This window comes from Sander lucioperca, chromosome 17, assembly GCF_008315115.2.
Source record: "Sander lucioperca isolate FBNREF2018 chromosome 17, SLUC_FBN_1.2, whole genome shotgun sequence".
NCBI lineage: Eukaryota > Metazoa > Chordata > Actinopteri > Perciformes > Percidae > Sander > Sander lucioperca.
In genome coordinates this window covers 11,132,155-11,154,423 of record NC_050189.1, presented here as the reverse complement: position 1 = coordinate 11,154,423, position 22,269 = coordinate 11,132,155, and the positions used below count along the sequence as shown (strand labels likewise).

General features: G+C 39.5%; 2 protein-coding genes and 1 long non-coding RNA gene across 8 annotated transcripts in view; all 3 read right to left on the bottom strand.

Moving 5' to 3' along the window:
* LOC116060419 overlaps positions 1-22,269 on the bottom strand; it is a 236,379-nt gene that overhangs the window by 107,571 nt on the left and 106,539 nt on the right. The window lies entirely within an intron of this gene.
* Positions 6,936-22,269, bottom strand: part of LOC116053100 — a 51,265-nt gene continuing 35,931 nt past the window's right edge. The window contains exons 1-4 of one of the 6 annotated variants that reach the window (XM_035993559.1): positions 16,756-16,885; positions 16,409-16,618; positions 8,871-9,020; positions 6,937-7,288 (exon numbers count right to left, since the gene is read on the bottom strand). In XM_035993559.1, coding sequence (XP_035849452.1) covers positions 6,975-7,288; positions 8,871-9,020; positions 16,409-16,618; positions 16,756-16,804 — 723 coding nt within the window. In that variant the 5' untranslated portion in view covers positions 16,805-16,885 and the 3' untranslated portion in view covers positions 6,937-6,974. Of the gene's footprint in view, positions 7,292-8,870; positions 9,021-16,258; positions 16,619-16,755; positions 16,886-22,269 lie in introns of those variants that run through there. The other 5 variants (XM_035993556.1, XM_035993558.1, XM_035993557.1 and 2 more) reach the window with 5 other exon arrangements.
* Positions 20,811-21,113, bottom strand: LOC118493515. Its single transcript, XR_004895470.1, has 2 exons — positions 21,006-21,113; positions 20,811-20,868 (listed from the first exon to the last, which is right to left on the bottom strand). It is a non-coding gene; the product is annotated as an uncharacterized LOC118493515 (long non-coding RNA).

Below are 22,269 nucleotides of genomic sequence, written 5' to 3'. Positions count from 1 at the left end.
TGTTTTAAAGATAGGCTAGTTAACAGAGAGAGTGGAAGTATGTTGAGCTTCATCAGTTTGACTTGTTTCACTTTAAGTCTTCAAAGTTTCCAATAACAAACATATTCAGAGTTCTAACTGCAGCAGATGAATCAATATTATAAATACATCCGTTATTATCAGGATCAACAAACACTAACTGTCTCGAATCAACACAATATCTACATTATTCACATCTAATCTGGTCTAGACGTCATCTCACGTCTAGACTACTGCAACTCCCTCCTGGCTGCCTGCCCGTCTGCCTGCACGTGCCGTCCGGCCCCTGCAGCTCATTCAGAACGCAGCAGCTCGACTTGTCTTCAACCTCCCCAAGTTCTCTCACACTACACCGCTCCTCGCTCTCTTCACTGGTTACCAACTGCTGCCTTGCATAGAGGGCCACAAACGGATCATCCCCAGCTTAAAATTAAGTTGTATATTAAACTGGGGATACAATAAAGTGTAGGGCGGCCTAAAGCCTTTACATAATGTTTTAGTGCATAGAATACTAAGCTATTAAAATGATAATTGTCTGCATGATTTTATAAGTTACACTTACATGTGGCACAGTAAATCCTCACGATGAACTGTATCTGTGGTTGGCTACCTTAGTGACTACCTTACCTATAGCCTATTATAGGTGATTTTAAATACATTAATGCAACTATGAACTTATTAAGACTTGGGATAAGTTATTTAGAAACTACACTGTAAATCCAATTTCGCTAACTCAACCTAAAATTGTTTTGGAAACGGCTTGCACTCAAAACTTTTAATTTAGCACAGTATGGTAACATTAAAGTTTTGAGTACACTAAACATAAAATAAATGTGTCACATGAGTGTTATCTGAAAGGAAATTTATGTCAGTTTAACCTTTTTTAGTCATGCAACAAAAATAATTAGTGTTTTCTTAACATATAATTCTACGTTATATTAACATAGAATAATCAGGTTGCTTAATGTGTATTTTTATGCTTATTGAACACAAAAAGTTATGTGTCATAACTTGTTAATTTTATGTACAAACAACAATTAAACAGTCAAAACATCATAACCACATCAATAGCATGAGTGTTTGGGTGTGGCTGTCCAAGGGCCTCATGCAAAATAGGGGCCCCTCTAAAGCTGCTGATCTTTTATCACTTTACACAAAAGGACCACTAGTGAAGTGATACACTGCAGCTTAATGGCTGAAGGAAGCCTATTACTGCTCAAAGTCTAATGCTGCAATAGTCCAGCTCTTATCAAACGTAACAGTCACTTAACTCATGGTTACAAATGTAAATCAGCACAACAATGACAATTACCAGGCAACAAAAATTCTAAACAGACACGTTTAATAAACGGAATTCATAAAGTTACATTTGTATTTCGAACAAACTGCAAACTTTTCAGCAAATTTTAACACAACTCTATTTACCGCCTTGCATCATGGGAATTGACCAGCCAATGAACCAATTGCATCTGACTGCAGTACGATCAAATCAAACATAACACAAATTGTATGTATCCTTTCTATTCAAACATTTTAAATTAGACAAACAAATAAATGGAAGTTGTTCTCAACCTTTAAATTTAACGTTGCTTTGACTAGTTAAAACTTAATTATGTGTACTAAAACATAATACGTTGGTAAAAAACACAAAACATTGTGGCAGTTTTATGGTGAAACAGCACAAAATATTTGTGTTCAGCATAACTCTGGAACTTATGTTGTAATTATATGTTTTTGTTGTGTTAAGTGAACACAATATTTTCATTTTGTTGAACATGAAAGTGACCGCTTGTCATATGAACATAAAAACATTGAGTACATATTTTGACAACCATTTTTTAGGTTTACGTAACTATAAAAATATGTGCTAAGTGCACAGTATATGTGTTGTTAATTGGCCTTGAACTAATTATGTGATGTTGACGTTATACATTTAAGTAGAATGAACTCAAAAGTCAAAAATTGTTGACTTAACATAAAAAAATTATGTCAACCTCACATGGGATGGTTTTTTGTGTCAAATGAACATAAAGTTTTTATGTTGTTTTGACAATCCTGAACATTTGTGTGGACGTAACATTAAAATCCATGGCTGGATTGGGGTTTACAGTGTATGGAGATATTAGAGATAGTTTTTTTTCTTGCTGAGTAATAATGATCTAAAACAATTAAACAAACAAAAGTTGTTGGATGTGTTTAAATGCCAAGATTGCATGTAGATCTGAGGCCACAGAGCCACATGTGCATTAGTGGAGAATCACCCTGAACTTGAACAAATATTTGCCTTTTGTAAAAACGCCATAAACAATTAGCCTAAAGACAATCATTAATAGGTGTGAATGTGCTGTTATCTAAACAGAGGAGTAATTCTTGGAGAATTTTGAATGACAGCTTGAAAAGATAATTATGTTGTCATCAGCTCTTTGAGACCAAAATAAACACATTCATATAGATCAGGCATGTACAGTGTGTCATTAAAATAAAAGTTATTCTCGCTATAATATCTCCAAAGGGTCTCACCGTGCTGATTTACAGTACATTGTCATTTATTTTCCATAACATTTCTCAGGTTTTGATATATTTGTGTTTAGGCTATCATTTATAACTTTGTCCAAGAATAAATAGCCTACAGTTTGTCATTACCTTTATCCCAAGTTTAAAACAAAAAGAGCAAAATCATCTTACAAAACCGGGACTTCTCTGCTGTAGGCTACAAACCGGAGCAACAACCATCACAACAGCGATCCTCTCCCACTAAAAGATAAAAGAAAAACACAAGTCCAACCAACCTGTTGAAGCTTTGAGTGACTGGGTTCAGATGGACTAGATGCAGAGAGAAAATAACCTCTTATAGTCGCTTCTCTCTTCTCCTGTGTGTCTCTCTTCCATGTTGCTCCGTAATGATAAAGTTTCGCTTGTGGCCCGCTTATATATGGCCGGATGACGTTTGAACGTTGTGACGCCACTAGGAATGTTACTACAGAGGGGAGGGGGGGAGGGAGAGCACAAGCACAAAGTACAAAGTGCTTGTGCTCTCCCTCCCCCCCTCCCCTCTGTAGTAACATTCCTAGTCGTAAATCTGGAGTGATGACAGGTATGACATATTTAGGCCTACTATAACCTGAAGGTCAGAAAGACCCAAACGTGTCAATACATATTTCATCATTAACCAGCAAATGTAACCAGATGTCACATTATCAAAACATCTACACTCTAAATACCTCTTTATTGTTTAAAACCACAACAGTGCTTCACTGCCAAATATAGCAAGGAACCAAATGTGTTTAGACTCAGCAGAGTAAGATATCACTGAGATGTTATACACCGTGTGGTGTCCAGATGGCAACACAGTTTTAGTTTTTTTTTTTTATATTTCTGTATTGACACATTGGGACAGACAGAAAGAAAGAAATACATATCAATCAAATTTGAACAGATTCAAACATGCTGTTTCAAACATGTATTTTAACAAGCTGTTAGTGTCACCTAGTGGAGAAAAAGCTAACAACAATGAGAACTCCTTCATTCAGGGTCCAGTCTACAGGAGAGGACGAGGACAACATCTAGTTAAACTGAATAAAATACTTTCATCATGTTGAATGTTTGTTTGTAGGATTTAAAGTGATTATTGAACATAAGAGCTTAACTGCTCGACATGCGACATGCTGAATTTTACTTGTAATTTGGGTTGTCATGTTACATTACATTACATGTCATTTAGCAAAGGCATGTGTCATATCCACTACGCCATCACCACCACCACCATGTTGAGCTCCTGATCGCTCTTCCCCTGCAGATGCTCCTCCCCCACAACACTTTCTGGTATTTCTGGTTCCTCTGTCATTTAGTACTTACGTAGTACATATTGCTTTTTACCCTGAGGAACCACCCTTGAATTGAATGGTTGGACCACAGGAATGTGAACAAACTATTCCGCCTGAAACTTCTGAAAAAAATTCCCTGGCTGCCAGCCAGAGAGGCAGTGAGTTTACTTACTCTAACTATGCAGCAGTAAGTAGGCCTATGTAAAAAAAGAAAATAAAAGAAAAACAGTAATATGTATGTATATATGTGAATGTGTTGAAACTTGAGTGGGACCATCACGTCTCTTCATGTCCTGCAGAGGTCTGTTAGAAAATATAAAAGCACACAACGTGATCGTTTGATTTCTGAGGAGGAAGGAGAAAGGCTAGTGTCCAATTGAAAGTTAAGCAAAAGGTTTAATAAACAACATGGTGAAAACGACATGACAAAAACAAATGTTACACTGCCAGCAGTGGACTGCAAGCATGCTTCCTTGTGGGGTCACAATTTTGCAGTCCAAACAATATAAAACAATACATCAATAAAACACTGCCAGCAGTGGACTGCAAAAACATGCCTCCCCTTCGGGAGACACATTCAAACAGTTCTGAATCATTGTGAAGTTTCCAAATTCAACCTGAGGGTGGTTCCTCAAATGACATCTCTCCCACGATTTAGGACACACCTCTGAATTCAGGTTTACTCTCATGGCAGACAAAGGTAGTGCCAATTCTATTCAAGTTTACAGAGATATGCATTTTCTTTGTTCGAATCAGTCTGGCCCAGCAGGGAGTGGCTCCCCAAAATGCCAAGACAACAGTTACCTTTCCTGTGAGGACAATGAGTCTTTCTCCAGTATGCAAATTGATAGTTGTGACTTAATCAATTTTTAGAAGGTTGGGTTGGGGTGAGGCATGTCAAATGTTGATTAGTGTAGTTATTTGATTAGATCTGGCTGCAGAGTACATTATGTACATTTAAACCAAGGGGACATTGTTTTCATAACATTAAGCATGGTTTGAACTTTTTTATAATCAACAGGTCCCAGTTGTGTCTCCTGCAGTTCAAAGTTCAGACTGAGCTGCAGCCTGCAGGACGAGACAAACACTTTCAATCTAGAAAGGTACAACTCTGTTTTAACAAGACGTTTTACAGTAACGTGTTGAGATCCACAGTTATATTTTAGATGTACAAACCTGCAGGACTCAACCACAGAACACTTAAACTCACCATTTTTAAGCTTTTATATTGGGGTCTCTCTCTCTCTCTCTCTCTCTCTCTCTCTCTCTCTCTCTCTCTCTCTCTCTCTATCTATCTATCTTTTCTCTTTCAGTTCTGTAAAATAAACATGTTTTCAGTAACAACTCATGTGTGGTCGTCTCACTGAATGGGTTTTAAAGGTTAAAGAGAAGCTGTGGAGTTAAAGATGAACCAGCAGAGGGAGCTTTTTACTGGGAGTCAGCTGGTCTTGTTGAAGGAGTTGATCATCAAGTCTCCACAGTTAACCTGCATGCTATCAGCTCAGCATAATAACACACATGAATGGAAGAGGTGGTGCTCCAGTTGCATTGTGGTTTAAATGTCTCTGGAACTGAAATGCAGGAAGAAGAAGAAGCAGGAAGATGTCTCCATATTGTTCTGTGTGATTTCTTTATTTGCTGTAATTTACCAAATTTGATTCACTTCATTTCCTTTTTCTGTTGTAGTAAAACACCAAATCATATCTCAGATGTTTCAGCAGCAACATTATTTTTCTCTAACTCTTCTGAATTACAAATATTTTACATTGAAGGTAAAAAAAGTCGGTCTTTGCATTTAGTCTCAATCGACGTAGAACTGAAACACTACCTGATGAAAAACATAAACTGTGGTCATTTTCATTTATTTTATTGTAACAAAGGTCACCAAGTTTATTTCCTTGATTCCTTAAAAGCTACAAAACACTTTACTCAATGAAAGCATTATTACAGACATTAGTCATTCCTGCTGTCATAACTTATTAATTTAGATTAATGAACATCAAGATGTAACATATCAGTTAGTATTAATGGTAAGTTACATCTGCAGTAGTAAGACAAGAGGGAATATTACAAGTAACATATGACATAAAATATTGATGCAAGTTAATACACAAATAGAAGAGATCATTTTCTCTGAAATTTTGGACTTTTTTTAATCAGAAATATTTTACATTGAAGCTAAAAAAAAGAAAGAAAATCAGTCTTTTACATTTTGTCTTGAAGACAGAGGCGATTCTAGGATCTGACCTTTGGGGGGCTCAGCCCCTAATGAGCAGTTGATAGCAGTTAAGGTAGGGGGGTGCGGGGGTATGCCCCCGTAAGATTTTTTTTTTTTTTTTTTTTAATCCCTTAAATCATGACTTCTGGTGAGTTTTGGGGAAAGAAATAGACAGATTGAGACATACAATTATGACAAACTATCAACAGATTCAAGGCATCTGCTGTGAAAAAAGATGGCAACTACAAAGCATGATTATTGCAGCACATACCCAGGGGTGTTGGACTAGGGGGACATACCTTGAACTGGTCAAATAAGCCTTAACATATTTTTAGACAGGATTATTCATGTTTTTTTCTGCTGTTAATTTTCAACTTTTCCATTTACATTTGTGCTTCAGCACCCCTAAAAATAGCCTAGCACCTCGTATGCTTGAAGACCAAGAACTGAAACATTACCTGAGAGAAAACACACAAGCTGTGGTCATTTTTCATATTTGTCTAAGAAACGTCAACAAGTCTTTTCCTTGTTTCTTTAAAAGCTGCAAAACCCTTCAGTCAATGAAAGCATTATTAACACTGATATTAGTTATTTCTGCTGTGATAACTTACATATTTGATAGGGGCAGAGCACATTAATGAACATCAAGATGTAAACATGCTGGAGTTAGCATTAATGCTACATCTATCTATCGACAGGTAACAATAGAGAGAACATTACAAGTAACATATGACATAATATATTGATGCAAGCAAATACACAACTAGAAGAGGACAAAACATTACTAAACATGTAAACTTAATTTAAACTCAAACCTGTAGTAACATGATCATTTAAAATATCAAAATATCCTACAATATTCATTTTATATCACAAATAGTTTTCTGACACTAAGAACAGAAGGAGGAGAGACTCTAGGAGTCTGATTTAGTTTTTATGACTGTGACTTTATGTTCTGATGACTCATTTAAAGAGGGTCCTCCAGACTGAGTTCTGTTAGTCCTGATGGCTCCTTTCTCTGATAAACTCGACGTCTGTACGGCTGAAAACTGTAGGTGATTTCTTTTATTATCAGTAGATTTAGTAAAACAAAGACTGAAGATTGAGTAGAGAGTACAGAGAGCCAGCAGAGCTGCTGTCAGTCCACAGTAGAGACCGATCCTTCCCCGACTCTCTGGTTGCTGTGGACTTGTTGTGTTTGGTGTCTCAGGTTCAGGCCGATCCCTCGCTGCTGTAAAGAGACCAAACACATCCGTTTCATTCATGTGAAGAAAAACATTTCATTTTTATAAAAGAAGGAAGTGTAAGGATTTCCTCTTAGCTGTGATATAATCACATACAGACTGAAGTGAGCTATTTGTTACAATGAACAGAAAAGTTACAATTTATTAAAGCAAAGAACTCGAATAAAGCTTGCGAGGAACTCAAGGGCAGGAACTACGATGGAGAAGGACTCAAGGGGAAAACCTAGGATGGTGAGGGACTCAGGGGCGGAAACTAGGAGGGCGAGGGACTCAAGGAACAAACCTAGGATGGCGAGGGACTCAAGGGCAGGAAGTAGGATGGTGAGAGACTCAAGGTAAAAACCTAGGGCGGCGAGGGACTCGGGGGCTGGAACTAGGATGGCGAGGGAACTCAAGGGACAAACCTAGGATGGCGAGAAACTCAAGGGCAGAAACTAGGATGGCGAGGGAACTCAGGGGCAGGAGCTAGGATGGCGAGGGAACTGGACGCGGAGATGGAGGTAGGGTGAAGCAGGGTGCCGTGGGAGGAGGACTGGATGGAGAGGCCAGCTGACTGGATTTGGAGACTTGGAAGTGGTCACTGCAAAACGAAGTGCAAAAGGATTTCTTAGATAGCGTATGCGAGCGTCACCGATGAAGCAGAGACAACGATTCAGCGGAGATGGTCTGTTGAGCCGGGGTTGAAGTACTGTGCTTAATTGTAGATGGCTGGCAGGTGTGCGTGGCGGGAGAGCGGTGATGGTGATTGCAGCAGGTGTGTCTCGTCAGCTGGCAGGCAGTAGACAGGAGGAGGAGGAGGAGGGAAAGCAAAAGAGACACAGGGAGAGAGGCAGAGCCAACAGGAAAAAAAACCAACAGCTAGGGAAAAATAAACAAAAACTCACAGCCAGCCGACCCCAACCATCACACTATTGCTTTTAAAAAAACATGGTCATCAAGTACAGTATAACATAATTAAACTTAGTCACATTCCAATTTAATTTAAATAGACTTTAATAAATAATCATGTTAACAATAAAGTAGGCCCTCCTGGGCTGGCTTCCCACACATACTGAGGTGGATACTATATAACGCAGCCCAGGTTGGATTTACTAGCGGCTAGCACAGACTTTTAGCGCAGAATTTCTTTTGCATAATGCCAAAGAAAGACACACAATTAACAAACTAACCAATCGAGGCAGCGGCAGAGCAGCAACTTCCATTTTCTTCGAGGTAAAGTTATTGTTTTTATAAAGGGATTCTGGCAGCTTTGAAGAGAGCAGAGATAACAGCTTCCGTTCTCCGTTGAAAAGAGCTGTCTGACGGCGAGGTTTAGGTGGAAAATATTCTAAATAAAGTGAAAACTTAAAGAGATATTTGGCTGATTTGAAACCAGCTCTGTGTCCTGGCAGTGTGGGCAGATGAAAGACTTCCCTCCGAGGCACCAGTTATCAATTTGTAGTATAATGTTTTTTTATGTGCAAAAGGAATTTGAATTACAGTCGTTGTATGTGGTTATTATATCACAGCTATAAACCAATCAGATTGCTTGATTTGAGCTACATTTTTCATAATGAATCTACTTACCAGTGACATTGAGCCAACATCTACCAGAGTTACTCCCATAATCTGTGAGCACATCACACAGGTACAGTCCTGAGTCTTCAGTCCTGAGTCTGGACACATGAAGTCTGAGTCGTCCTTCTCTGAGGACGTCTTTGTCCCACTGGACTCGTCCTACAAACTGTTCATCCCGAAATCCTGGAACCTCAACTCCTCCAAGGAGACGAAACAGGACTGTGATTTTGGGAGTGGTTATCAGTTCACAGAAGATATTAAGAGAGTTGGAGGAACTGTGAGGGTTGGTTGTGAAGGTCCACTCCAGTGTGATGTCGTGGTTCTCCTCTGCCTGATAGGAGGTCTGGGTCACATTCACTACAAATGTTCCTGTTGAGGAGACAGAGAGGGAAAGTGAGGAGCAGACACACTGATAACTTTAAACTCCATCTCCACATGTTTCTGTGGACACTTTAGTGATTCTTTGTTTAGTGTTAGTGGATAATAAAGTGAAGCTGTAAACTAACCAGAGACACAGGAGGTCAGGATGATGAGCAGCAGGATGCTGCAGATCATCTTCTCCCTGTGAGAGGAGACAGAGGTGAAGAGTCACAAACACATGAGCTCAGAGTTCACTTATTACAGGACAGAGAGAGGACATATATATATATATATAAAAATAATAATAATTAAAAAATAAATAAATAAAGAAATAAAGAGAGAGAGAGAAAGAGAGAGACTTACGCCGAGGCCTAATGACGCCTCTGAGTCCTGGACAATAGACTTCCTACAGGACAAATAACATTAAAATGTTATCATAATGAAAATGACTTTTCACTAAATGCTGCAGCTGCTGTTTAAGGTCTTATAAAGCTGCCTATTAAAATGTTTTAGGAAGTAGAGCTGACATTCAGGCCACTTCCTCTTTCACTGTTGCAATATAGAAACAGTATACACTCAAACAACCTCATGTTGTCATATTGAAAACGACTCTTTACTAAATGTTTATATTATAGGATGTTGTTGAATTGTCTCTTTACTGAGTGAACCAGTCATCTAAACTGGAGACAGCTACCGTTTCCAGCTTCTCTCCACCGACCACAGTGCATGATGGGAAACTCTGGACTCTCCACTAATCTATTGAAGTTTAATAGAAACTTTTCTTTATGTTTTAATGTACAGACCAGTAGACTACCTCTCATCTTAAACCTCCTCACAGTCTATTTCAGCTGACATTCAGGAGTCTTTGAGGAACTGGGAGGACATTTAGACTGTTGATTGGATTTCTCTCAGTTTGAGGACAGGGTCTTTACCTGATCAATAAATCATTTCTATACTTTCACTACACAAAGTCAAACCAGATCCCTGTTAGCATGGGAAGAAGCCACTTGATCTAAATAAACACCTTCAGTATTTCAGCACTAATTAACACACATCTAAAGTACAATGGTATGGAAGAACCATTTCCTTCTTTTCACATCCAATATCCAACTAAAAAAAAGTGATATATTTAGCAAGCTAAACTTCATGTAAAACAGCGTGTAGTTAATTTTTTAGCAAGTTTGCTTTATTTGTCATTGGGCATAAATATGAACACTACCGTTGCTGTCAACAGGCTTATCTGCTGCTAACATTAGAGCACTATGCATCCCCACTAACCTGGAAAGCGTTTTAAACAGTAACGTTAATTTTACACAGCGGCCAGCGGGGCGTCAGAGGCAGAGGGACCGTAGCGTTCGCTAACGTTAGCTTCTTGTCTCATTTGGGGTCTGATAAACAGTAAATTCATCAAAGTCAGTGTGCCCAACGCTATTTTCCGATAAACTGTTGCTGTCATATTTCACGGGACCCGCGTGAGTGCGGTTTTCATGTTCCAGTTGTTCAGCCTCAGAGGGGAGAGAGAGCGGCTGACTGTTCGCCTGAGATCAGCAGAGCAGACGGCTCTGCAGAGCCGTGTATAATTACGACTTTATGACATTTCATAAACAGCTGATTGAGCGGCAGTGCGCCGCTGCTACATGCAAATAGCGGAAACCCTGCATGTGCACGTGTGGTGCTGGTGTTGCACGATGTAAATCATGCGCCTCCCGAGTGAATTTGACCGGCATAAAATCGGCATATGTCAGACTGACCGGCAGGTCATGGCCGATGACGTGAAAATCGGCCAATTCTGGTCACCAGCCGGTCAATCGGTGCATCTCTACTTTAACATTGTAACATTATGAAGTGAACATTAGGAAAGAACAGAAACAACATCCACCAGTCCGCAGAGGACAGGAGGTCTTCGGTAGATTTAAAGCATGGCTGAAGCAGATTGTTGGCGGGCTACAGATGATAAGGGAGATATGCCCGCAATGCAATTAAGGGCCAAGCATAACGCGTTAATTATTATTTTTTTAATCGCATACCGCCATTTATTAATTTCTTTTACACTTCACTCAGCTTCGCGTCGTGCCTAACAACGCCCCTTAGCTGTTCTAAAATCACTAGAATCTACGGCCTCTCGGGACTAGGCTACTATTTTGACCCTTTGCAGCACCTTTACTTATCATCAAGCTGCCATACTTCCTCGTAACACATCCTGCTGCTGCAGGCATGATGGAGAAAGACAGCAGCAACACAATTCTGAATGGCGCTTTTTATTTTCCAAAACTCCCGGACGGCTCAGTAGACAAGTCGAAAGCCATATGCACATTGTGTAAAGCCGAATTAAAATATCACTGAAGCACGTCAAGCTTGAGCTACCACCTACAAGCTAAGAATCAACCTGTTGATGAAACCAAATCCAAAAATATTACTACAGCTCTTGCAAAATGGGTGAAATAATAAACAAATACATATCTTAAAGTCATAAAGTAACCTTTCTTTGCATTCATTTGGTTCCTAGTCAAGGTACACTGGTAATAATTGCTTTCCATTGTTAATATGTACTTAAAAACTGTTCTGAAATGCAAAATAGAATTTTAATCATGTGATAAAACATGCGATTAATCGTGATTGACTATAGAAATTCAGCGATTAATCGTGATTAAGAAAAAATTAATCGTTTGACAGCCCTAAAAATGACCTATAACAGTCAGCAAAGACCATTTAAATCAACTTTATTTAGTTAGAAAGTTCTCCAAAGGTTCCTCAAGTTAAACCTCTTCATTTGTTAAAGTGAAGTATTGAGAAACAGTTACCAAGACGAGCCTGCTGCTCTTCATCATCAACACCAGAGTTAACTACTCAACTAAAAGAACAGCATAACGTAAAGGGCAATCATGGATTAATGGTGTTAATAACTTGACTTGTTCAGTCAGAATCAGGTTCATTAAAACAGTTGATATAGTTAATTAAAATAATATTTACTAGTGACAGCACAGTTTTGTGCTCAACATCCACCACAAGAGGGCCTGGGCTCTACTGGAGTAGATAAATAACTCTTTGTTCAAATTAAATTTCAAATACGAAGTTTGTGCAATAGGATACATTGCTTGTAGGTTTTTTGTGTGTAAGAATGTCTAAATCGTTTTAATATCGGCATTAAATGATGACAGACTATTTCACAGAGCACTGGTTGGTGTTAACTTGTGTCTGGGTGGTTACTGACACTGTCTGAATATGGTCCAGCCACACCTCGGATATTCCTCCAGACATCACTGTAATGTAAACCCAGCCAGTGTCTTAGTGAGAGCTGATATCAGAACATGAACCAGATGGGATGGTTTCTATAAAAACTAAACGACCAAGTAATGTAATCATGTATGTTACTGACAGACACAGCAAACCAGTTTATAAAACTAGTTCTCAACATGTAGCCTGCAGCCATGCTACGTGCAGCAGCAGCAGAGTAGAGGAGTGATGGAGGTCTAAACACGCAGCTTTACCTTTTATACATGTAGCAAATATTCACTAAGAAGATCACACTCACCTGAAAACTCATCCAATCGACTTTTAAAAACAGCTCAGTAGTAGCATATTCATCTTGCTGTTAGAATCGACTAGAATACTTGCAAAAAGTTTGCTTTGTTTGTTTGTAGTATGGGAAGTGAGAGAAGCAAAAACTTCTAAAAACCGTTTTAATGAAGTCCCAGTATTCCCAGTAAGAATCCTGAAAGGTCCCAGACAGTAATAATGGATTCAGACTCAGATTCTCTCTCGTAGTGTTTGGTTAAAGCTCCCAGTCCTGCCAGTAGCAGACACACACGCTGTAACACATCATCATCAACGGGTTGGTATGATACTGTCATACAGAGGGAGGAACTGTAATCTGATACCTGGCTGGCAGCCAGAGAGGCAAATAGCTGTTGGGAAGTGGGGGGGTGTCTGAGAGAGGGACGGAGAGGCAGATACTTACTCTATGCAGCAGTAAGTAGGCCTATGTAAAAAAAGAAAAGAAAAAGAAAACAGTAATATACCTGAATGTGCTGAAACTCGAGTGGGACCATCATGTCTCTTCATGTCCTGCAGCGGTCCCTGTTGGGTCTCCAGCCAACACATTCTCACTCCCATCTGGTAAAATATGATGTTGGTTTGTTTGCACATGAATGATCTCCAGTGTGTATAACTGAGACATTATCTACAGGACGCCTTATCACTGCTCTGACTGAACACACACAGGAGGTACTTGACAAAGATTTATCCTTTGGAGCCATTGGGATTACTATCATGCAGAACAACAGACAGAACCGTGCTCGGGGAAATAATAAAGTACTAAAAAAAAAATGCTACTTCATAAAAGGAAATTAAAGTCCACGCACACACAGACACACACATGCACACAAACACACACACACACACACACACACACACACACACACACACCACCCCAAATCATGCTACACCTGCAGTCTGGTTTATATATTTTAAGCTCTTTTGTTTAATCCCAACTGCTTGTGATCAAATATACAGATTATTAAGAGACATGTGACATTTTGACCACAGCAGGATGCTGAATCAGACACCAGATATCTGACAGGAGCATCTTATGCAGCTCAAAACCTCAACAACAGTTTCATTACACACATCATGCAACATGAAATTAGCCTACAGTGAATGGTTGATGATGAATGAGCTACTGTTTATTTCTTAGCATGATATGTAAGTGGTTCTATGTATGATGTCATCTTACCTGTAACATTGAGATCACATCTCTTGCTGAGACTATCTTCGTTAACACCGGGGATAAATGTTTAGGTGCCTGTGTTGTTGAGCCTCAGATCAGTGAAAGACATTCAGTCCTTCCTGTCTTAGTGAGATCTGGATCACACCACACTGGTCCCCTGTAGAGTTATCTTGATACAGCACGGTGACTGTCATAGAGGGAAATGGATGGAGTCTGACCTGCAGGGGTCAAAACACAGACTTTGAGGAAAGGAGCCACAACCAAAGGCAGAGAGATCACACACTATGTCAGTGACTGGGTAAATGAGAGTGTGAGGACATCTTGTGGCCAAATGTGGCACAACACCACCTTGATTTAACCCAAAATGACTACCATAGCTCTTTGAAGATCTGTATTACCAATATTACATTAAACCTTCTATAATTTCTTCATTCATTCATTCATTCCTTCATTCTTTTTAAGAAAGCTGTATAGTCTATGTACTGCCTATGTAATGATGCTCAGCATCCTCCTCAGTTCAGACTATAAATTATTATACACGTCAACATGTTATTCAACCTTTTCAATAAAAGTTGTATCCTCAGTTCTGCAGACACCTTTTGAAGTTAAATGAGTAAATTGTCTCTCTCTCTCTCTTCAGTCAAGACTGGCTATCTTAGTAATGTATGCATATTCTCAAAAAGGCCTGGGTAAAGTGCATTTATCCAGGTTTAATTATAAATTCATTGGAGTGACTCGTTAGCTAGCGGCTAATGACTACTATGTAAACAAACCAAATGTATGTATAGGAGTTGTAAATTTGGAGCGTCAACCAAAACACTTAATTTTCTGCATTTTAGTACATTTTTTAGTACAGTTATGGTGCAAATGTCTTTAGTTATGTAAAGAAAATTAAAATAGATTTATTTGGGGGGGGGGTGCACTGGCCAGTTTTAATTATTGGGGGGTTGTAACCCCCCATCCCCCCTGTAAATTACGCCTACGGCCAGATTGACAGGGAAAAAAACAGTTTTTAGTGAAAAGAATGACTAAATAATCTGTATCTTTCATTTTTCAAAATTCTCCTGAATTAATTTACCAGTGACATTGAACCACAGTGACGGACTGGCCATCTGGAATTTGGGCCAATGCCAGAAGGGCTGCCCTCTATGGGCCACTACTGATAATAACAACAATCTGTCTTTGGTTTATTTTAGGGCTGTCAGCGTTAACGCCTTAATCGCGATGCGGTTAAGGGCCGACGCGATGCGATACATTTTTTTTAATCGCATTAATCGCATGCCGGCATTTATTAATTTATTTTACACTTCACTCGGCTTAGCTTTCATCAAGCTGCCACTTCCTCGTAACACATCCTGCTGCTGCAGGCTGCAGGCATGATGGAGAGAGACAGCAGCAATGAAATCCTGAATGGCGCTTTTTATTTTCCAAAACTCCCGGACAGCTCGTAGACAAGTCGAAAGCCATATGCACATTGTGTAAAGCCGAATTAAAATATTTACAAAAAATTACTACAGCTCTTGCGAAACGGGTGGCAACTAACTGCAGACCTGTCAGCATCGTAGAGGACTCGGGTCTTAAAGACGTACTACGGTTGACCTGTCTCGTTGCTGTCGAGGGAGACAGTAGTTTTCACGGATACACAGCCTGTACCACACGGAGAAAGTAGCCACACTGGAACAGCTGCAAAGTGCTGCAAACTCTGTCTCATTAACCGGTGATCACTAGACGTCAGTGAGTAATCAACATTATTTAGGAGTTACTAAACACTATATTGACTCTAGTAAGGATAGGGATTTTTAGTTTTTTAGTTAGGTACTTGGAGGAATAGTGCAATAATGACAGATTCACACTTTTTTCTTTTGTTTACAGTAAATCAATAATTACAAATCTTAAAATCAAGTTCATAAAGTAACTTTGCATTTATTTGATTCCCAATCAAGATACACTGGTAAAAATTGCTTTCGATTGTTAATATGTACTTAAAAACTGTTCTGAAATGCAAAATAATAGAATTTTAATCATGTGATAAAATATGCGATTTTCAAAACTATGTTATTGGCACTCAATGCATGTACTACCCAGAGGCTGAGCAGTGCTCTTTCCATGTTTATGTGGAGCTGTTGTATTATGTGCTGTGCTTAAACGTCGAGCCGTTGTATTAGTGCAGAATGTGCCTTTCATTCATGTGAAGGGGAACATTTTCCTATAAGACAAAGAAGTGTAAGGATCGTGGAAGTTCAAAGTTTTCTTGTTATATATCTAAAAAGCTGCTGAATTGAAACTGAAAGAAAGTTCTGCATCAACTTACCAGTGACATGGAGCCAACATTTACCAGAGCTACTCTCATTACTTGTGAACACTTTACACACATACTGCCCCGAGTCTTCAGTCCTGAGTCTGGACACATGAAGTCTGAGTTGTCCTTCTCTGAGGACGTCTTTGTCCCACTGGACTCGTCCTGCAAACTGTTCATCCTGAGACTCTGGGACCTCAACTCCTTCATGGAGATAAAACAGGACTGATGGTCTGAGATTATTTAACAGTTCACAGAAGATAGAAAGAGAGTTGGAGGAACTGTGAGGGTTGGTTGTGAAGGTCCACTCCAGTGTGATGTCGTGGTTCTCCTCTGCCTGATAGGAGGTCTGGGTCACATTCACTACAAATGTTCCTGTTGAGGAGACAGAGAGGGAAAGTGAGGAGCAGACACACTGACAACTTTAAACTCCATCTCCACATGTTTCTGTGGACACTTTAGTGATTCTTTGTTTAGTGTTAGTGGATAATAAAGTGAAGCTGTAAACTAACCAGAGACACAGGAGGTCAGGATGATGAGCAGCAGGATGCTGCAGATCATCTTCTCCCTGTGAGAGGAGACAGAGGTGAAGAGTCACAAACACATGAGCTCAGAGTTCACTTATTACAGGTCAGAGAGAGAACATATACAGTCTGTTTACTCAGCTGATCCTGTTCATCATCCTGCTTTTAGCACACGACTAACATCAGTTTATTGCAGATAAATCAATATCAGTGAATCTGTTGGCTGATAAGTAGTAAGAGCTGAGCTGACAGGTTGATTTTTTAACTGTCAAATGTGCTGCTCGGTTATCATCATGGCCACAAAAAAAGAAAGAATTCTAGAAAGACATGTCAGTGTACACTTTCACAATTTCAAGAATTCCCATAACCCATAATAACCCTTCTATTTGACTTCTCTGGTGAAACTAAAATAATTTTTTCCGAAATGCAGGTCGAATTTGACCCAGAACAACAGAACGTGCAGAAATGTGTTCCAACTGTAACCTACAAAAAAATCTAAATCTAGAAAATATTTTACATGTTTAAACATTTTGTGCCACTTTAGGAAAGGGCATCACATTTCATACTAAAATAAAGTCTATCAACTAGACAGAAAAACACTTCTTCACCTCTGAGCTGTGGCCGAACTAGAAACACGTAGACTGGGTAAACAATTTGATTTCATCCTGTAGTTCAATCTTAAAAGATTGAGCTTGGTCTGGTGATAGCCAGACTAAGAAACACGTGCTTCACCACAAAAAACAGGAACTCATAAACAGTTGTTTTGTCTTCTTTTTTATTTCTCTTCCATAGAGAACAGTCCAAATTATTGACTTCATAAAAAACATAAAGGCCACAGGATTAATACATAGGCTAATAACATCAACTCTCAGCACCTTCCACCCTGTTCAGTTTCTCTTCACTTATTTTCTCTTTCAGTTATGTTAACTAAAATGTTGAATATAATACATAATAACATCAAATTAACATAAGGGTTACAGAATAATCACTTCTAATTAACCAACTCTCTTTTACACAAAACATCATTTTAACACTAATTGAAAATGAAATATATTAGGCCAATAAATAACATTTGATTGTGAAAAAGGGTAATGAGACTTCCTATATATAAAGCCTATAAGCAGGTAGTACAGCTCATAAAGTGCTGTAATTACCGGGGGAGGTTTTAAAACAGACACATCCTGAGAAGAAGGCAGAAACACTGTTAGAGTCCTTTTCTTTAAAACATTTTATGAATCAAACTAAACACCAACATCAACACATTCACACATTACCTTGTGTGTCTCTTCAGTCATTTAAGATCCAAACCAGGAGACCAGAGGACAGAGGTCCAGTTAGTGAGTCTGATCCCTTTCCTCTAACACCAAGCTAGTAGAAAGTCATGAGCTAAACCACAAACCACCCAACTGTGCAGCATGTGTTTGTATGAAGAGATGACAGGAAACACAGAGTAGAACATCGAGCAGTGGTGTTTATAAAGGACTTGAGCACCTTCAGGGCGTCACCGAGACTCCACCTCCTCAAGAACACGCAGAGCAGCAACTTACTTCTCTCTTCTGGATTGTTCCACAGATGTAAAACTGATTTTATTGTTTAGCTTTGGGGATGTGCAAGTTTAGCGATACTTGGCTTGAAAAAACTGAATTTAAGGCTCAGTTGATATTGTGATAAAAGGTCTTAAATGTCATTCAAAATGGTCTTAAAAAATTATAAAGTCTTAGATTGGACTTGGTGAAACCTGCAGAAACTCTGGGAGGGGCCCATAGAGAATGCAATGTTGTGCTAAGCCCCAGCTGACAGGGCTGTGGGGGGGAGGTTGGGAACCAGTGCATGCTATAAGACAAGGGTAAAACACACAGCAGCTACAGCTCAATGTTAAAGCTAACACTGACGCCTTCCAGAGATGTGCACAATCTTTTGAGCCAAGGACCAGAGAGGAAACACAGCACAGGGAGAGATCTTCTTTGTATGTTCAGTAGAGACAAAGATACTCTGGCACGGCTTAATGAAACTAATTAGAAACACGGAAGTAGGATGTGCTAAGGACATTTTTTTGGTTTTGGTAGTTTGATATACGGTCTATGGTTAAAACCCTTAAATTACAAAGTGGACCTTTATTTAGATTTCATTGTTTTAATAAAGAAATTAAATGATGAAAATGTTGAAAATGTAGTGAATATATTGCAAATGGAAACAAAAATAACTAAATACTTAAATACTTTTGTACTACTTTGTAGTTCCTGATCAGCTACACAACTGAATCAATTCTAACAGCCTGTACCCTACCCAACATATTTCATATTTACAAGTGATGAGACTGAAAGAATAACATAGAAATATAACAGAAGAAATGGACATGATTAAAAACAGAAAGACTAAGTTCAGAATCAGGAAAGGATTTATTGCGAGGTAAGTAACATAAGATAATTGTCTTGGGGGACGGTGCATATATAAATATAAATAAATGACCAATACATGTAAAATAAACAATAACAACCAAACAATATTACAGTTAACAATAAGAAAAGAAGGCTGAATGGTTTAGTGCAGGATGTGAACAGATGTTGAGGGAATATGCAATAGTTCAGGAGAGATAGTTTATGCAATGGACAGGTTATAGTCCAGGATGTACGGTAATGTAACGTGTAACATCTAGGGGGGGGGGACCTTGTCCTTGGAGGTGGCAGCAGCGTACCAGACGCTGATGGAGGAGGTGAAGATGGACTGGATGATGGCAGTGGAGAAGTTAACTCTCGTTGTCTTTGGCAGGTGAAGTTACAGTTTCAGTTACACAAGACAAGACTCTTAACCAGAGTCTCAGCTGATAAAGGTCAATAAAAAGCTGCAGGCAGACATGGAGCATTTCTTCTTCTGCTGCTGTTCATCATCATCACCAGAGTTAACTCCTCCTCACAGCTTCACAATGACAGAGAGACAGAAGGTAACAGACCATAATAAAACAGAAGCAGTACATTTCAGTTTAAAGTGCACATTACAAAAAGAAAAGCTTAAAGCTCTATGTGTTAAAGTAAAAGCTGTATATATAAGGTCTGGTAGAAGTTTAAATGAAAAAGGTTTGAAAAATTGCACATATGAGCTGTATCCTGTGTGGAATACGAGGCGAGTATTTCAATATTCAGATCTGTCTAACAAGTTACAGACACAAATGATGGAGGAAACAATGGTCACTCAGTCACTTACTGAGGAATATAAAGGAAAGATGTGTTTCAATCCACTTTTCAGTTGGTTTGTGTTGATTTTGCTGATGTGTGTGTGAAGAATCAAAGTTGTAACCTGACAGACAATGGGGGGCTCTGTGGTATGGAACTGGATTCTACCAGTTTTGTCTCATTATAGTTGTTGATTAAACTGTTTCCACTGATCCACCTGCAGAACTGTAACTTTTCTCTGAGTAGAAATCTTGATTTCTAGACAGAAAGAGTCTGAAAAAACAGAAACAACCAGTCAGCAGAGCTGCTGTCAGTCCACAGTAAAGTCCGATCCTTCCCCGACTCTCCTTTTGTGGTGGACTTGTTGTGTTTGGTGTCTCAGGTTCAGGCCGATCCCTCGCTGCTGTAAAGAGACCAAACACATCTGTTTCATTCATGTGAAGGAAACCATTTCACTATAAGAGAAGGAAGTGTAAGGATCGTGGATTTTTTCACTTTTAAATTCTCAGGTTTTTATTTATCCAAAACAAAAAGTTGCTGAATTGAACCTGTTATGGAAGTTCTTGTGAATCAACTTACCAGTGACATTGAGCCGATATTTACCAGAGCTACTCCCATAACTTGTGTGCACTTTACACACATACTGCCCCGAGTCTTCAGTCCTGAGTCTGGACACTGAGTCGTCCTTCTCTGAGGACGTCTTTGTCCCACTGGACTCGTCCTGCAAACTGTTCATCCTGAGACTCTGGGACCTCAACTCCTTCATGGAGATGAAACAGGACTGAGGGTCTGAGGACAGTATACAGTTTACAGTGGATAGAAAGAGAGTTGGAGGAACTGTGAGGGTTGGTTGTGAAGGTCCACTCCAGTGTGATGTCGTGGTTCTCCTCTGCCTGATAGGAGGTCTGGGTCACATTCACTACAAATGTTCCTGTTGAGGAGACAGAGAGGGAAAGTGAGGAGCAGACACATTGACAACTTTAAACTCCATCTCCACATGTTTCTGTGGACACTTTAGTGATTCTTTGTTTAGTGTTAGTGGATAATAAAGTGAAGCTGTAAACTAACCAGAGACACAGGAGGTCAGGATGATGAGCAGCAGGATGCTGCAGATCATCTTCTCCCTGTGAGAGGAGACAGAGGTGAAGAGTCACAAACACATGAGCTCAGAGTTCATAATCTCTGAATCAGAAGCAGTTGATGAGGTACAGTCTCATGTTAGATAAAAACACATAAAATATCACAGCAGTAACACAAACCTCATGTTGTCAATCAGCATCTCTCCAGAACAATGCGTCATATGAAGTGGAGCTGTAGACCTATAGTATGTAGGCTACAAGTACAGCAGGCTACATGTAAGAATGATCGTTAAGTTGCACTGTGCAAAGGCTTCTAAAATCGGGCATATTTATACTGCGATCCACCGAAGAAGGAGAGGGGCGGGTCGTGCACTAGAGTTGGGTGGGTGGAGCTCGGTAGCGAGTGACTGATTTGGTTCCAGTTTTTTTTGCACATAGACTATCGCCTCATCTACCGTCAGTAAGAAATCTATGCGAAGGCGGAGCTGGACCACCGAAGAAGGAGAGGGGCGCGTCGTGCACTAGAGTTGGGTGGGTGGAGCTCGGTAGCGAGTGACTGATTTGGTTCCAGGTTTTTTTGCACATAGACTATCGCCTCATCTACCGTCAGTAAGAAATCTATGAGCAGGAAGTTAGGACCGTATGATCTGGTTGAGAAACAGTCCTCCTCCAGTCTCACCACCACTGCTGCTGCTGCTGCTGGAGTCCAGCTGCTGTCTACCGGTCAGAGGCTCCGCGATGATTGGACGTCTATCCCGTTTTTATCAACTTTGGGGGATTTTAGTTATCGAACCTGGACTTGAAGTTGTTTTTAAGGAATTGGTGTAGCACTCTAACCGATCGGGATTACTGTGATCTTATGATTTTAATGATCGTGCTGTTTTTAGGAGTTATTATCTGTGTGAACATGTGCCGTTCCCTAAAAGAAGAAAGTCAGCTTTAGTCTCGACCTTCCAGCTGTGTGTATATGTTGATATGCTGCTGCTGCTGTGTGAGGGACAGAAGAGACTCAGGGGGAGGTGTTAAACAGCTGATATCTGTCCTCGTCTTCATTTGATAATCTCTGCTTTCTAAACTCTTTCAGATAATCCAAACAGAAGCTGCAGGAACAAACTGATTGATTTGTTCAAACGACGTTCAAAGTTTATTAATTATACTCGATGACCTATTGGATTCTGATAGAAAAGACAGATTTGTTCTGTTATTGCAACATTATTACATTATAAATATCAATACTAGTTATTAATAGTTAG